Source organism: Anabas testudineus, chromosome 3, assembly GCF_900324465.2.
Source record: "Anabas testudineus chromosome 3, fAnaTes1.2, whole genome shotgun sequence".
Taxonomy (NCBI): Eukaryota; Metazoa; Chordata; class Actinopteri; order Anabantiformes; family Anabantidae; genus Anabas; species Anabas testudineus.
In genome coordinates, this window is record NC_046612.1 from 13,162,000 (window position 1) to 13,178,391 (window position 16,392).

A 16,392-nucleotide genomic window follows, 5' to 3' on the forward strand; every position below is an offset into this window, starting at 1 on the left:
CGATGGCTGTCACAGCGAGGCAGCACACAGGCTCACAGGCGTAAGCAGGGCTTTCAGGAGGTAGAGAATAAGAGTTCCTATTCATCATTGTGCCTGAGGGCTGGTGACACAACATTCCTATCACGTTTCTCGCTAACGCACATTTGTGGTAAGTATCTATTAATAAAGGTCCATCCCCTGTACAACTCTGAGTGGATTAGTGCTTCTTTGAAAACGTTTTTTCTCTACATCTCTGTCATTGCTTATTATTTCATAGAGGTGCAGATGTGATCTCTTTTTCTGATAGAGCTTGTTTAGGAGCTATGCTTCAAACTTTAATGAACAATTCTCAGGACTTTTCTGTAGGTATGTGGATTTTGACTATGAGGTTAGGCTGGGTGTGACAATCTGGAACAGTAAAGATTCACACCCATCACCTCGCACCTGTTTTTCAAGGCTGATCATTCATTGAGTAATATTAGACTTTCTGTAAAACCAGAAGTGCCAGGCATGCCGTACGCCCTGTTAGGCCCCAGTCTGACTTGAGCAGCACTGATAGTGACGCTCATCTCGGGCTGTTCTCACTCAGAGAAGGATTTAGTCATCCAAGTTGTCATGCCAGTGCTGCCATTCAGGCCGGGGAGGGAGACTAAAACCAACAGTGGCATGTCTGAAGTTCTTGTGCTGCACAAAGCTCGACTGCCTGGTTTGTTTCTGCACCAACCAGTTGGATGAATGACAGTGACAAAAGAACTGGCTGAAGCACGAGTTTATCTAACTGGCTAACCAAACTGAGGAGAAGCATAGACCGTGGGATTTCTCAAATAGCTCTGTCCATGCATGAGACCCAAAACAAAAACTGAGACAGTATTGTTTGGATAGAGATTTAAAAAAACGCTGAATGACTTTCCTGCTGCCAGATTAAAGATTCTCCTGTGACATTCATTTGTAAATGTTGTAAAAATGTGTTGGTTTTTTTTTTATAAGTCTGCCTACTCCACTTCTGTGTTTGTGGTCGCTGCTCCCCTCTATTTAAAGACGACACCCTGTGTGGTGATCAGGTTTCAGGAGTCAGCTGGAGGATACAGTTATGCAGGTGCAACACCCATTTAGCCATCCTATTTTAAACCGGTCCTTTTCAATGGTATTTTGGTATTAATGTGTCACTTATGTTGCCTGCTAGTCTGGAAGACGTGCTTTACCCTACCATGCAAAAATGTATGTGTGTTTCTAAACGTAAAGACTTTTTCAGTTATCATGATAATGTAAACTAAGAATTTTATCCCGCTAAAATTTGGCACATGTTCTTCAGAACTACTGTAAGAGCAAGGTATTATTGTCTAATTTGCTAAAAAGCCAATTAACCTGCTTTTATCCTTTTTCCAAGTAGATGAAAGTGAAAGAAGCTTTCATTGGTTTGACATGGCTGCTAAAAATTGCTTTTCTTCTACATCAGATGTTCTGACATTAGTCTTAACACATTTGACCTTTTTTTTAATAACCATTTCCCTTTCATGTGTCCACAGGCCGCAGAGACGAAGAACAAGGAACTGGAGGGGAGGATAGAGGGTCTTCAGGTGGAAATAAATGACAGTCGACAAAAGCAGGGCAACATGAAGGGAGAGCTTAAGAAGTTCATGGATATTCTGGATGGGAAGATAGACGAGCTACATGAGTTCAGGCAGGGGCTTTCCAAGCTAGGTGTTGATAACTGAGAGAAGTGGCACTGAGCTGAAAGGGTCAGAGGTCAGGTACGAAAGATTCACTACAGTTTGTCTTCAAAGCAGAAACTATGTGGCACCTACTCCCCCAAGGTGATGTCCACTCAGAAACTATCAGCTTCTAATAAACACGACCACGTGAGAAAGATGTTTGTGGAGAGGGAGAGAGAACAACTTGCAGACTAAAAGGAAGGAAGACCAGCGTGCTGCACCAAATGGCTTTATTTTGTGTGCTGGCACTCTAAACCTAAATCAAGAGTCACACTTCGAGCTTACTTATCCATTTCTGTGGGGGGCATGGTTTTAACAAAAGCTGGTGGTGGGTTTTTAGATTCTGTCCATCTGTCTTTTTTTCTGAAAGCTGCTGCTCACAGGCAGCCTGCGCTTAGAGTAGAAGAGGGGACTTAAAAGGGCTAAAATGAACAACACACAAACACAATGCTGTTCAGCATCACTCAAGTAATAATTGGTGTTAATCCCTGTGGCCCCCTCAGAGAATTAGATGAAACCTTACAGACTGTCCTCGCTGTTGCCTATCGTCTATCTCAGGTGTGTTAGAAGACAGTTACGCATTAGATTATATGCACATCTATACCGGCCATGACACAAAGTGCCTCCAGGTGAGCCTAAATCTACCTGGCAAGGAGAACTGGCAAAGTGATGACCATCACCATAATAATAACTTGTTGATATTTGTTAAACAATCCTCACTAATAAACTGAGATTAAGGAAAAAGAAAACGCAGATAGGCAAGCCCACCCCGAGGATGTGAAATGGTTTTTAATGGATGCTAATGTGAGAAACTCAAAAGACAAAATGTGTGTTTGCACAAAAACTACTCTGAGAAGGGACTGCAGCAGGAATTCACCAACTCTTTGGTGGGTGTTTTCAGTAAACGGTCATTTTGATTATATTTGTATAAAGAAGGGAAACTCTCTTGTTTCAGGAGCTTTCCTTTAGAAGCATCCAAAAATAATAATAGGAACCCCATTTTGCCCTGAGTGTAGTGTAGTGTTCAAAGGACTTTGTGTTTGCAATAGTACTGTTATCACTTTGTATGTCTCCAAAGCTGTTGATGTGCTTCCTACATACTCGTTTTTGTTATGGTGGTGGTTATTTTGGGTGAGGGGACTTGGTGCTGCTCAGTGGGTAAATAATGTGAAAGTGTACTTCACTGAAAACGTTTAGGTGGCTTGGGCCTTTTCACTAAAACCTTGTCAGATTCTTGGTTTTTGTTTTACATATTTATTTTTGGTGCCTCGCTGCGACTAGTGTTTCTAGAACATACCAACTAAATCAAAAATACCTTAACCCTAATGGTCTAATGGCAGATGTACAGTAATATATAAAATATACCAAACTGTCAGGATTCAGACGTTTTCTAATGCGGGATTTGTTTGCACGATGGTACCTGTTATCTTGAAATGTTTGAAATCAAAGGCACAAGTTGGAGTGGTAAATCTACTGGGTAATACGATGTAAGACTGCATTTTTCATTACCGTTTGGATCTTGTCATAAGATTGAGATATGTATGAAGGGACTTTTTTGCTTATTGTTCTCTGTTCTCATAAATCACCTGAACCTGGATATCACAACCTATGATCCTTCCTTTTGAACCAATGCCTCTTGTGCACTTTTGTGACTCCTGTTCCATATTGTACAATAGAACTGACAATTGTTAAAATTTAGTTTACTTACAATGCTGAGTGTGTCTTTTTTTCCCCACTTCAAGAGGTGGACCACATTTTGGAAAGAGATAGATGGGAGGTTTCCCCTAATCCCCACTTAGCTGCAAATCAGGGTTGTGATTTCTGTATATAAAACCAAGTTACTGTTAATATTCTGCCTAAAAGCAAAAATCTTGAGGCATCTTTTTTTCTTGGATGAGAAGCTCAGAGGAGGAGGAGGTGGAATCTACAGCATCAGAGCTGCATCCCATCGAGGCTCGAGTGCAGAAGTTCCGCCACCGCACGTCTTTTTCTCTGATGTTGATTTACATGGCACTAAATATGAGTAATCCTAACATAGACACGCACAACCAAAGCAAATGAGGTGGGATTTAATCGGAGGCAGGGACACATATCAATTTCGGTGAGATCGGAACAAATAAAGCAAATACAGGCTTTTTTCTGAAGGATGGAAAAACCCTTAAACTCCCAACGTCCTCACAGCACTGAGGAAATAACTGCAGATCTGTGGATCAGAGGACATGTTGCCTTGGCAACTTAATCCCACTCACTCCTTTTTTGTAAATAACATTGTGAATGATTGACTGTGAGAAGTACAGACCAGTGCTACTCCCCATCAATTTGTTAATTACACGAGAGAGTCCTGGAAGATGGGCTCACTGAGAGTCTGTCATTTTCTTTTTTAGCTTGTTGGCAAAGGTACATTTGGGTGGAAATCAATTAGTGTTCGTTATAAGCATCAATTTATTGCTGGAATCCTCATGTAATTATCCCTTGGGATGAGATTTCCTGAGAATTCCCTGGAGTATCATGGGATATTTAAAAATTGCTTCTTTCATTTGACCAATAATGCAGAATCCAAAGATGTTTCAATTACAATGATAACATTAAAGCAGCACGGTTTCATAGCTGACAATCTGGAGCCACAGCGTGTTTGGTGTTGAAACACATTTAACTGATTGTCTAAGTTTTTATTAGTTAATTCTAAAAACATTTACTGGTTCCAGCATCTTCAGCCGCTTCAAACTGAAACAATTGAATAATCGACGGATTAAGTTTTCAATGATAAATTAATCATTTTCAGTTTTGGAAATGTGAAAATGTCTAATAATAGAAAACTGAATATCTTTGGGTTTTGAACAAAAAAGCAAAGTGGGCTCCATGAAATTCTGATCAGCATCAGCAACTATGTTTAGTCTGTTGTTCAGAGGAAACAAAATGTTATTATTCAAGTTTTGGATACTCGCCGTACCCTGAGAATCCTTTTAATTTTTATCTAGCACCATATATAATCTTAGTTTGGTCCAACACCAGAATAAAGACACCGCCATCAGCTGAGGTGTTCTGTATTAATTAGCAAATGTAGGTAACATGCTTAATTATGAAAGCTGAAATTATCATGTTAGCTTGCTGACTTTAGCAGCTGCCTTAAATAAAACTTTTATTTGGGTTCAATTTAACTTCCATTGGGAAGTGCACAGGTTGTGTATATTGTTTGGGAAAAATAATATATAACTTTTTACAAAAGCTTAAACATATTAAATGAATAATAAGTGAAACAATCAATAGTACAAATAATCTGTATTTGTTGTGTTACATCAATTATTAATCACGCTTGGTACGATACAGTATGCTGTTCATCACAGTCTCTAATTCTCTGAGCAAGGCTCATTGTGTGACTAGTGATGAGTGGGCGAGTTGGTGAAACATCATTAAGAGACTGCTCCGTACATGTGTCTGAGAGAGAGATGGCACTGCAGGCCACTACCACCGAGACTCCCTGTTGCCATAGTAACAGGCTGCGGAATTTAATGTTAACGCTTGATTGACGGGTTCGTCTAAAGACCCAACGTGTGTCCTCCCCAAGGAGCATGACCTGTCCCCCGCCGGAATCACCTGGATGTTAGCGATAAATTACACACCAGTCAAATGCAGAGTGGTCCGGCTATGTCCGCTACAGCTGCTCTCTAAGTACATACAGCTATATAAACCCCATCACAACTGGCTGGGGATGTCTGAGCTGTCACTGCAGGGGAGATATGTGAAAGAGTGATGACTGCCAGGATGGATATTACAATATGACTCATCATCATGTGGGCAACAAAGCCTCCAAAGCGCACTCACCAGGGTCCAGGTTGATAAGACACCTCTTGTGAGTCATTTAATGAACAGAGGTTTCATTAGGGCCTGGGCAACAGCATGAGCAACCTACAAGTGTCAAAGATCTCAGACCAACAACACTTGAATTTAAAAGGAAACCGCCAACAATTCATGATTTTACATTCTGTGATTTATTTTTAAAAACTCATGAGTACAAGTGCGTTTCAGCCTCAGCCACCGTCGGCCCACAGCTCGGCCGCAACACGCTGAAATAAGGATAATATTTTTTGCACAATCATGTTTTACAACAAAATGCACAATTCATTTCATCTGCAAACAATTAAATGCTGTTTGTCATTCACTATTGTATTTTTGTGCACAATAGATTATAGCCTATAGTCCTTTCAGGTAAGTTAAGTGCTCTGAGTCACAGGTTTAAAGGTCATAAGTCAGAAATTTGTAATTTGCCTAAATATCAATAGTAAGTTATCTGCAAGTTTTTTTTACTGGTTAAATTAATTAGCATTCTTTATTTGTCACTTCATGTGTAATGATATCAGAGAGGAAGACATAACAGATCACATACAGATTAACTTGTACCCTGTCTTAAGCCACATTCACACATTTCTGACACAGAGAACCAGCGACTGGACAATCCATCAAACAGCCTGTAATATAAACAATGACACAGATTTTAAACATGTAGACCGTAACTGATGAACACTGTTTCACCTCAGGAAGTAACTCCTCCTCTGTTTTTAGAAATAATATTTGGGATGATGAAGTCGTGTAGTGTAGTTTTCTGTACCTGCAGCACAGGATTCCCCTGCTGTGAGACGGTCTCACAGAAGGCCTTCAGGAACAGAGCTGGGAGAAATTCAATCATTTGCACAGTATACCACAGTACCTGTGCCCGGCTGTTCTTCTGAATGAGTGCTGAAGCACAACGCCTCATTTGCTCAGTTTGAGATTTCTACAAACCACCTGCTTCAGAGCAAAATAAATCCGGATTCTGCTACTTGCTGGTTAGTTGGATTTGATCACTTCTGGATTTATTCCAACATCTCAGGGCTACTTTGAAAAGACAAATATAATTACTGTGTGACAACTTCAACAAACTACAACGTTTAAGTCAGAAGAGGCGTAATCCCATCCACGTCCTACAATAAGCTTTCTGGTGAAGATTTGGCAGCAACGTAAGCTGTAGCTCAGAGCCGTGAAGAAAACAGAGCAGAGATAACAGGAGAACAGCTTCATCGGTATGTGTGTGCACATGTGTGTGTCTCAGCTGTCCCAGTCTGCACTCTGTGTCCCATCGTCCCCTCTGTCCTCCTCGTCAGAATCGCCCGCAACCTTCTTCATCCTCATCATGGCAGCTTTGATGCTGCGCTCCAGCTCGTTGTCTCGACTGCTCGGGGCTTCTGCACGTGTAGGAACCACCTGCAGCACAAGGAGAATCCATTTAATATTAGTTGTTACTCAGGTTCCACATTACCTCCTGCTGTTAGCAGGTAATGTGCTTTTTCACAGCAAGCATTTTGACTTCTCATGTCTAAAAGTGTAACACCTGTGGAAAATCATCCAATCCAGTCAAAATCCCTACATTTTCTCATATTTCACACTAGAAACTAAACTGTAATTAAAGCTAATGTGGCTCTATTAAGTATTAAAACAGGAAGAATAGCTTTTCATTTTATGGTGTAAAGGCTCTAAGACAAAAACATCTTGTAGATATAATGATTTTCTACGGCCCTTGTGTTGGCCTGGCTAATTTATCTGTTCGCGCTTTCTGCATATTTTGCTCTCGTGGAATATCTCACCTTCTTTAGGGTGACTCCCTGTCGGATAGCAGACATCAGACTGCTCCTTGGGTCCTCAGCAGGGGGCGCCATCCTGGGATCAAGGACCTTTCGAAGCTGAATCTGTCCTCGTTGCAGTGAGGCCAAGACTTCATCCATTGTTCCTACAGTAAAAATAAAGAAAAACACTTTTACAACAAAAAAAGAAGAATGCACCGTCTGTAGTTCAACAGCTGTTGGTTTTAATTTCTCTACTACTGAAACTTCCAAAAATTTCCGCACAATCTCCAAAACTGTTTCTTTTAGAACAACTTCTTTGTGACTAAAGCTCAGAAAAATGAAGTCGTGTTGGACTTTTCTGTCTCCCTGGAGCTGCGAGTGTGCATCAGCAGGACCACAAATGAGGTACATTTCTGGCCTCATGGGGGACGTTGGGAATTTAGGACAGAACATTATGTACGCACGTGCACGTACACACACACACACACACACACACACACACACTTTCTGTGGAACAAACACAACCTTCCCTGCAGTCAGACAAATTCACCCATCCTTCTTCATCTGTACTGTATTTTCTCCAATAACTGGACTTCAAATGTTTTTCTCCAATCCACCATTTATTAAAGGAACTGAAAGCAGGATTGCACCATGTGTCCTCCACTCTCACCTATATTTTGTTTGAGCATTTTCTTGGCAGGAAAAGGAGGGTCCTCTTTTTCACTCAGAGCCATTGGTGTGTCCTCAGAGGAAGCTTGGACAGGTGGAGGACGTATGGCAGGGGGCAGGGGTGGGGGAGGTGGTGGAGGAGGAGGTGGCGGAGGAGGAGGTGCAGTAGGGATGTTGGAAGATGGAGGTGGCGGTGCAGCGTAGATTTGGATGGGGATGTCTTTGGGCTGCTGTTTCTTGGGTGTTTTATTGCGCCTGGGTGCAGGACGAACAGAGGAGGGTCCCTCACAGGAGGGAGTGGGGGTGAGACTGATGATGGACAGCGGCTGGTCGGAACATGGACCTTCTGAATGACCCATCCTGGACTGAGGAGTCTTCAGGATGTACTGGCCCTGTCGCTTCTGAAAAAGATGGTGCAGTAGAAGAGGGTGGTTATAGAAATATGGACACAGTTTTGTCTACTGTTCTGCAAGAGACACAAGATGATGTCCAGGTCCACTGGGTCCAGGTCCCATTTGTGAAAACATCACACATTTTAGGAAAGTGTGAGATACACCCTTAAAGTGCTCAAAGAAAATGTTATTAAGTGCTCACCCTGCAGAGGAGAGAGGACTGAAAGCAGCCACTGCCACTATATATTATATATTGTCTCCATCCAAGCAAACAGTGTATCATACATACGATTTAGAGACAGTGTCAATATCACATAGCATTTTCAGCAGACTCCACTGTTTGCAACCCTGCAACACATGAATTGGCAGAGAAGCAAATTAGAGCAGAGCAGATGGAAGTGTGGAGTCTGTTAAGAACAATACATTTATTATTCAACTGTAAAATATTCTGGCACTAGGACATCTTTGTCACAAGTCTCTGATATTTAAATTTGATGGATTCTTACTAAAAAAAAAAAAAAAAAGGTATACTATTAGCTTTGACTAGAGAAATAAAATTCTAATTTGAGTGAATCTCTAGCAAACCACTGTTCACAAAAGTCCAAAATTGATTTGCTTATCTTTTACTTTCCTCTCTGGAAAAGCTGTGATGTAAAACATCACTCGACACAAATGTGAATCAGAATGCCAGCAGAAAGTTTCTGTGGCAATAGCCGAGTTTCTAGGGAAAAATATGATTCCGTTCAACACAGTGAACCAGGTCAGCATAGCATGCCCTCATGGATGGAGCATGCAGAGAGTGCAGTGAACAGGGCTGAATACAGACTGAATTAACACTGAATTAAGGGCTATGGAGCAGAAGCCTCTGAGGTTTTATTAATAAAAGAGAAGCTGCAGCAAGAGGCGGTGCAGAGACAATGACAGAGTCTGACCTCTCTGAAGGATCGTAATCTGCTCAGAGTCTTCTCTCGCTCCTGGTCCACCCACTGTTTCCTCCTCTGCTCCTCCTCTTTCTTTTTCTCTCGTTTCTGCAGACAACAGAGGGAGACAGTGAGTGCTATTACACAGAAACAATTGGATCCTGTTTCATTTGCGGCTTCTGATGGTGTAAGAGCGTCTCTGTGGGTTGTCTCGTTGCTGTGGTGACGTACCAGGTGGACCTGATGATGCTGGTTAAAGATTTCAGAGCTCTGCTTTGCCGCCAGCTGCTTCTGCTCCTGGGCATCCATGCACTGATCCTAAAACACAGACACAGAGATGGACACATGTACACTGAAAACATATACACACCACACCCAGAAATGAATGAAGAGTTGATAATAAAACTAATACTTAAAGTTCAGTGTCACAGACGGGAAATAACTGTTAACTGCTTTGTTAATTTGTGGAGTATATTTTACATTTCACACCTTTTCTTTTTGAAGCGTTAATATTGATGCATGTGTCTCTTATTCCCTGTGGATTACTGAGGTGAATTGTGGGAGTCTCTAAGCAGGAGATTTGTCCCACTTTGTTCTAGGCAATAAAATGTTTTAATCAGACAAATGAGCATACAGCCAGCAGTGAGAGAAAATGCCAACTGCACCGGTTGTACTTTAATTACTCTGTCAGCTAAAAATAAAACACACTCATTTAAAACTCAGCAATTGGGGGCATGAATGGGATAGAAAGGGAGGAAAATATTGTCTTTTAAATATTACCACTATTTCCAATCTACTACTAACTGACAAGATGTTTGGCCTCAAAGAGGACCACAGTGTCACTAAAGATCATTTAAATAGGACAGAGACTGTCATCTGAATCTCTACAGCAGTCGCTCACACCTTTTTGTTGCGGATGTAAGCTCGCCGGGCACAAATGTTGCCTCTCTTGGTCTCCAGAGTCTGCAGGCGTCTTCTGAGCTGGGTGACAGCTGGTGACTCTGCTTGTTGAATGCCTGTGTGGACCATGCTCTGAAGCTCCTCTGGATCCTCACACACGTCATAGTATACCACCTCCTCCTTCAGTTCTGAAACACAAATGCAGTCACTCCACCACCTGTTTACCTATTTACCAGGCAGTCTCTCAACTTTTATAACTGAAAGAGCCTTTCATCTCATGCCATTTCAGACATTATGCTTAAATAAACATCTCAAACGAACATGTCAAACAGTAATGGCATGAAATTAAACCTGAAACCAGTCGAGATACACACAACCAAAGTCACCACAGACACAGGCAGGTAGACACTCAGCTTGTAAAAACACAACTTGGAAGCAAACATCTCACGTCCCAAGAGGAGCAATTAAGGAAATATTTACATGAACAAAACATTTCCCCAAAGTAAAGCCCATGCACAATACACTGAATGACCAGAAAAACAGAACCCCCTGTACAATCGCTATCTAATTCAATACAAGAACCAGGCAATAAAGATACACTATCACTGAGACTGTATCAGAACTCTACTGCTACGACAGTGTAGCATAAACTGTAAGGTGTGTTTGGCTTCTGCTTGAATGAGGCAGATGAAATAATATACACATCCCTCAATGTAATACAGTCCTGTAAAACACAATGGCCAGATGACATATGGACTGAAACGGACTATTTCACTGAATATAACAGGACCAGATCACCAAATTTAAACATGGAACATGAGAAAACGTTTCACATGAGGTAAAATGTATGTAGGTGCTTTAAAAACAACAAGCAGGTAGGAAACTAGTATTTATTGCAGGGCTTTTATCCCGCAAACCTTTCCTTGTTCAAATGTTTCTATTTGTTCCTTTATTCACTGGAGAACTGCATCAATTCAAATACAGTGTTCAGGCAAAGACAGCAATTTGTGCGAGACCCTGAGATTCCAATTACAGTTTCACAATGAGTTACCCTTGAGCCTCACTATTTTGCACTTCAATCTTCTGGTTATTGTCATTTTGCAAAAACAAATATTATTAAATACAGAATTCTGCTTGAATTCTGCTTGAGTGTTTATTATCTACATTAATTTAGTCGCTCTCCGTGAACCAGATGTAGCCTCTGGACATCCACTGTTCAGTACTGTGCTACTCAAAGTGTACCTTTAATCTGCCGTCGCAGCGTGTCTATCTGAGCCACCAGCAGCTGCTCCTCGTTCTTCAGGATCTCAAACTTGGTGTCGTAAAGTTCTAGTTGGGTTTCGTAGAACTGCAGCTCCAGCTGGTCCACTGTGTCCTGCTGCAGGCTGTCCTCACACTCCACTCTCTGGTTCTGGACTCTTCCAGGCAGGCTGCCCAGCTGCATCACCACAAGAGAAAAATGTCAAGTGAGTCAGCCTGTTAGGTAAATCTGTGTGAAGCAGTTTTAGCAAAGACAATGTAAAAAAAACAAAAACAAAAGACCTCTTCACCACACTCAGGCTGTCAAACTGAAACCAAATTAGTGAAAAGTGAAACGTGGCATCCTCCATAACAGGTTTTTTTTCTGCATCTTTCTTATTATTTTCCTGCAGCTTGCTTTGATTTTTGACAGTATCTTTGATATCAAGGAGTTACCAAAAAATAAAGAAAAAAAAAAACAGTGTGATGGATAACGTACATCTAGCCAGTTTTACTTTCTGCAAGTTCATTTTGATTACAGCTCTCCGTGAGGTAGTGCAGTAACGTTAAGTACGTCTGATGTGTAGTTAATGAGCCGACACATTCACAGACATATCAAAAGTACGTCCTTAACACAAAAGGCACAAGAGATGAATTGATGTGAGAACAAACAGAGAATTACAAACGTGCACACACACACACACACACACTGCAGGCACACTGAACAGAGCCACACATCTACTGTATATTGACACCACCACAAGATTTTGTGTAGGTGTATCTTACTGATCTCATTATAAATACTCACACACACACACACACACACACACACACACACACACACACACACACACCAATTGTCCCTGTAAATGCTCATGTTGGTTTCACAACGGTAGATAATGCTACCATCTTGAAACCTGACTTTTTAAAGAGCTTAACCTGATAAATAATGCAGTCGCTTGAAGGCAAAGGTGCTCTCTGTTCTCTTCAGAAAAGCCCCAATCAACAGTGCAACACACAGCAGCTGCAAATAATGCACTGCAGTTTTCCCAATTTACTCTGATCCTGACATACAACCCCCCCATAGACACAGACATGTACACAGCTGGTACGTTTCGAGAATGTATATACACACGGACACACTCACTCATTCGTGCATGCAGGTTTTGGTGGTGTATTAGGGGATTCTCAGTGTTTTTAGAGAGGCTTTATAAATAGATCAAAGGGACACAGCAACCGACGATCAGACTCACATCAGACTGGAATACCAAGTGAAAGATAAACTAGAGCATGTAGACACTGTGTCACATTTCTACAGACCTACAACCACTACAAAGGCACAAATACATGAATGACAACTGAAGCCTTACAACCGTGTCAGAGGTCAAAAACCCATTATGGGATAACCTGATTAATAATAGACTCACCATAACATTTTTTTATGACACATACCTTTTCTCTGATGCTATCTTTCCTGCGATTGAGGCACATCTCTGTAGCTCTCATATGCTGCAGCGTTTCTTTGGCCAGTAGGAAGCGCAGTTTCTCCAGTCTGGGAGCTGCAGACGCCCAGGCCGCAGCTCCATAGCGACACTTGTCCTCCTCCATCTGCTTTAACATACCTGCGCATTTACACAGGAGTCTGTTATGTATGTCCACACAAAATCACAAGCAGCATTTCAACAGTTAAGTTGTCAAGAGTTGTAATGGGTTTCTGTAAAACCTCTTGGATTGAAATTGTGTGATTTATTTTGGGTGTCTCGGAATACAGTATTAGATGAAAATATTTAAGTAAGTAATTAGTATTTTGTTTAGGATTATTTTTATGGGAAATAAACAGCACCATTTACCAGCCAGAGCCTTTGAAGTCTGTGCAAAGTAGGTAACAGTGATGTCCTGTATTGAAGCAACTGCGTCTTCTGCTTTCGTTCTCCACTCCTCTGCCTCTTTTTCCAGTGCTGCAATTCTCTTAGGACCCAAGTCCTCAAACTCCAAAGACTTCTGCAGAGAACCATGGTAAACAAGGCAGTGGACAACTTTACTCTAATTGATTTAATGTCAGCTTCTTACAGACGCTTGACACATATACATCTAAACTCAGCTTTCTGTCCATGTTAGTTTAATGAGGACAGACCATCAACGTCACATGTAGTTTGACATAAACATATCAAACACTTTCACTAACTCCAGGACAATGTGTGTACAGTCATGTGTCAAGATCGAGGTGGAGAGTTAAAGAGAGACAGGCCAGTCCTTCCATTAGTGGTGTATGAGCCTCAGCAGCTACAAATTAAACAGCTAAGAGTGAAATGGAACCTGCAGTGTTCACTGAATGAAAAGTAGAATATACAAATATTGTATTTTCAATAACAAAGAAGGACATAAGTTTGACGTTTTGCAGTTGCAGTAATGTTGTGAATGCTGTAAGTGTTAAAATAATTACAAGAACATACATAGCATAGATACAATGTGTACTCATACTTATAATATAATAATATATAGTTGCATCACATCTGAAAGAATCTGTATGCAGCTGCTTTAAATCAATTAACGATCAACAAAGCTCCCTTTTCATTTTCATTTAACATCAATCAACATTTATACTAGGAAAAACAACAAGTAAAGTGCATGATTGTTTACTCCATGTTAAAAATATAGGTGTATTTACCAGGATCTCCATCTTGTAGAGGCAGGCCAGCTCTCTCATGTCCCTGAACGGCTGGAGCAGATACTGGAAGAAGGTCGTGGCCACAGTGACCAGGTCCTGGTACGCCTCGTCCTCTTCCTCGTAGATGCTAAGCAACACAACCATCCGGTCAGCGCTGCCGTGACTCTGCAGCAGCTGTAAATATAAGAGGAATAAACACCATTACCTGGGTTTATGAGGCAGGAGTTTAAAGTATAAGTAAGATATTTTCATATCTCTGGATAAAACTGACATTTTCACAATGATAAATTCTGAGCACACTAACATATGAAGCGATGTAAGCTGACAGTTGACTGCAGTGAAGTTAACCTAATTGGTCTCCTAAATTATAGTATTAACAAACCATATCATGTAATTTGTGTCATGTTGTGACAGAATGAGGCTCTGTCAGGTACGTGTGAGGATGTGTTAAGTTGTTGTCGTTTCAAGCGAGGAGAATGTGGCATGACACATGGTTATTTTAAAAAAAGCAACCTTTTGTCTAAGTCAAAGACACACAAATCTGCAGATGTCACTTACTGCAGGACTGTTAGCACAGAAATAAACTAGTTCACCAACTCCTTTTTTTTTTTCCAGTGTCTTGATTTTCTGGCCTTTAAATGTGAAGATGTTATAAAGTGTGGCGTTATACTTTAAGGCATCTTTTGTGTTGTTGTTTACTGGTGTAACATAAAGTGGGTCATGTTACAGTTTTGTGATCAAATCAGTTTAAAGGCATGAAAAAACTGTGCTGGTGGTGGTGCAACATGTTGTGGGTACATTTTTAGCAAAGATTTGCTGTGTCATCATGTCAGGCCTGTTCCCACATTTGTAACACCACTGTGTGGTGCTACAGCAGTCAGGGCTGCAGTGAAAACTTTAAAAGATGTCAAATTTAAAGAGGTTTCCCCAAGTTCCCACTAAATTAGTAATCCCTTTTCTTCTGAAATATTCTTTCTGAGAATATCTCTCTCTGGCGTGTCCATGTCTACTTGTGTACGCATCAAAGACAACTTCTAAGACTTCTTCTGTGGCTTTTGACTGTGCTGCAAAGGCGCGAGGTGCAGAATAAGGCAGTGATACAGCAAACAATACTGATCAAAATCAAATGTCTATTCATTTATGAGTAGCACAGATTGTTTCTGTGTTGGTTTGTTAATAAGGTTGTATAAAACAGCCCTGAATAATGAATAATAAGTTATTGTTGATTATATTTTGTGTTAATAATCTGAATCTGCAAGGTAAACATTAGCTGTGGCGGAGTCATATGTACAATATTTGTGGAGTGGAAATAAACCATAATATAGATAAACACCAGTAAGACACAAGTACAGTATCCAGAAACATGCAGCAATAACATAAAACTTCTGGAGGATTGTTTTTTTTTTTTGCTGCATGTTTTAATACACACATACTGACAGTACTACTAACTAAAACTGCAATAGAGTACAAACTACTATATTTCACCCTGCAGCAAAAACACTGATGCTCGCACCTGTGTGGCTCTTAACCCCGCTCACCTGTCGCAGGTGACCCTTGGCCCTCGACATCTCCTCCTGCATGCTCTTCCTTTTGAACTCCTGCAGATTTTCAAAGTACTCCTCAACATCCCGCACATCCTGGGTGAATAATGTATCGAGGACGATCTTCCGTCCGCAGACATCAATGGCCGAGCTGAAGTATTTCTCGAGTTTCCTACACGGAGTGTCAAAGTCCCTGTCGTCGTCGTCTTCTGCTCCGGACCTCCGGTTCAGGAAGAGCAGGTCCCAAATGTTACCTTCCTCAAACTCGGACAAATCTGGGAAGCAGGCGACCAGGATGTCTGCCACGCATGTAAGCTGCTGATGAATAAGTTTCAGGTCGTTTACAGAGAAGAGGCCGGCCCAGCTCATCTGGGAGTCGCCGACGCCAACTTCAGCTTTGCGTTTCTGCCGCTGTAACGTCCGGTTGTGGCAGGTGACGGCAAACTTACACTCGATGACATTCCACTGTACGATAAAACCCAGCTTAAACGTCTCCGTTTCTTCAAATATGTTACTTTTAACGGCCACCCAGCCCTCCAGACTGTCCAAACGCTCACACTCTACGTTATTCATCCTAAAAAGCGATGTTTCACTTTGGCCTCCGAGAAGCTGTTGGCTCTATTTACAACGTCCGCCATTTGCGTGACGTAGGCTGCCTTCACGCGCATAACACAACTCGGAGTATTTAAAACCCGAATGTCAAAGTAGTAGTAACGAATAATTTAAAACCTCAAATTAAGACACTCGACCGCCTAAAGAGAAGATAAATTAGGTA

General features: G+C 41.3%; 2 protein-coding genes across 4 annotated transcripts in view; one reads left to right on the top strand and one right to left on the bottom strand.

Moving 5' to 3' along the window:
* The window catches only part of homer2 (homer scaffold protein 2), a 28,229-nt gene extending 24,828 nt beyond the window's left edge, over nt 1-3,401 (top strand). For all 3 annotated transcript variants that reach the window (XM_026378359.1, XM_026378357.1, XM_026378358.1), the window contains exon 9: nt 1,506-3,401. In XM_026378359.1, the coding sequence (XP_026234144.1) occupies nt 1,506-1,694 (189 nt within the window). In that variant the 3' untranslated portion in view covers nt 1,695-3,401. The remainder of the gene's footprint in view (nt 1-1,505) is intronic.
* Nucleotides 3,402-5,661: 2,260 nt separating this feature from the next.
* On the bottom strand, nt 5,662-16,277 carry LOC113174026 (WASP homolog associated with actin, golgi membranes and microtubules). The gene is made up of 11 exons (XM_026377661.1): nt 15,615-16,277; nt 14,077-14,250; nt 13,259-13,409; nt 12,861-13,030; nt 11,412-11,607; nt 10,173-10,357; nt 9,501-9,587; nt 9,282-9,377; nt 7,959-8,358; nt 7,310-7,452; nt 5,662-6,929 (listed from the first exon to the last, which is right to left on the bottom strand). Exons 1-11 carry the CDS (start codon nt 16,188-16,190, stop codon nt 6,774-6,776), a joined length of 2,334 nt encoding a protein of 777 aa, XP_026233446.1. The 5' UTR covers nt 16,191-16,277; the 3' UTR covers nt 5,662-6,773.
* Between the last annotated feature and the right edge of the window lie 115 nt (nt 16,278-16,392).

What these genes read in the sequence shown, in the direction of transcription:
- LOC113174026 (XM_026377661.1), bottom strand. Translation starts at nt 16,190, where the DNA reads ATGAATAACGTAGAGTGTGAGCGTTTGGACAGTCTGGAGGGCTGGGTG. An exon ending in GCTGCGACGGCAGATTAAAG is followed by an intron (nt 10,358 to 11,411) that starts GTACACTTTGAG and finishes TTTGTGTTTCAG; the next exon opens with AACTGAAGGAGGAGGTGGTA. An exon ending in CTTACATCCGCAACAAAAAG is followed by an intron (nt 9,588 to 10,172) that starts GTGTGAGCGACT and finishes TCTGTGTTTTAG; the next exon opens with GATCAGTGCATGGATGCCCA.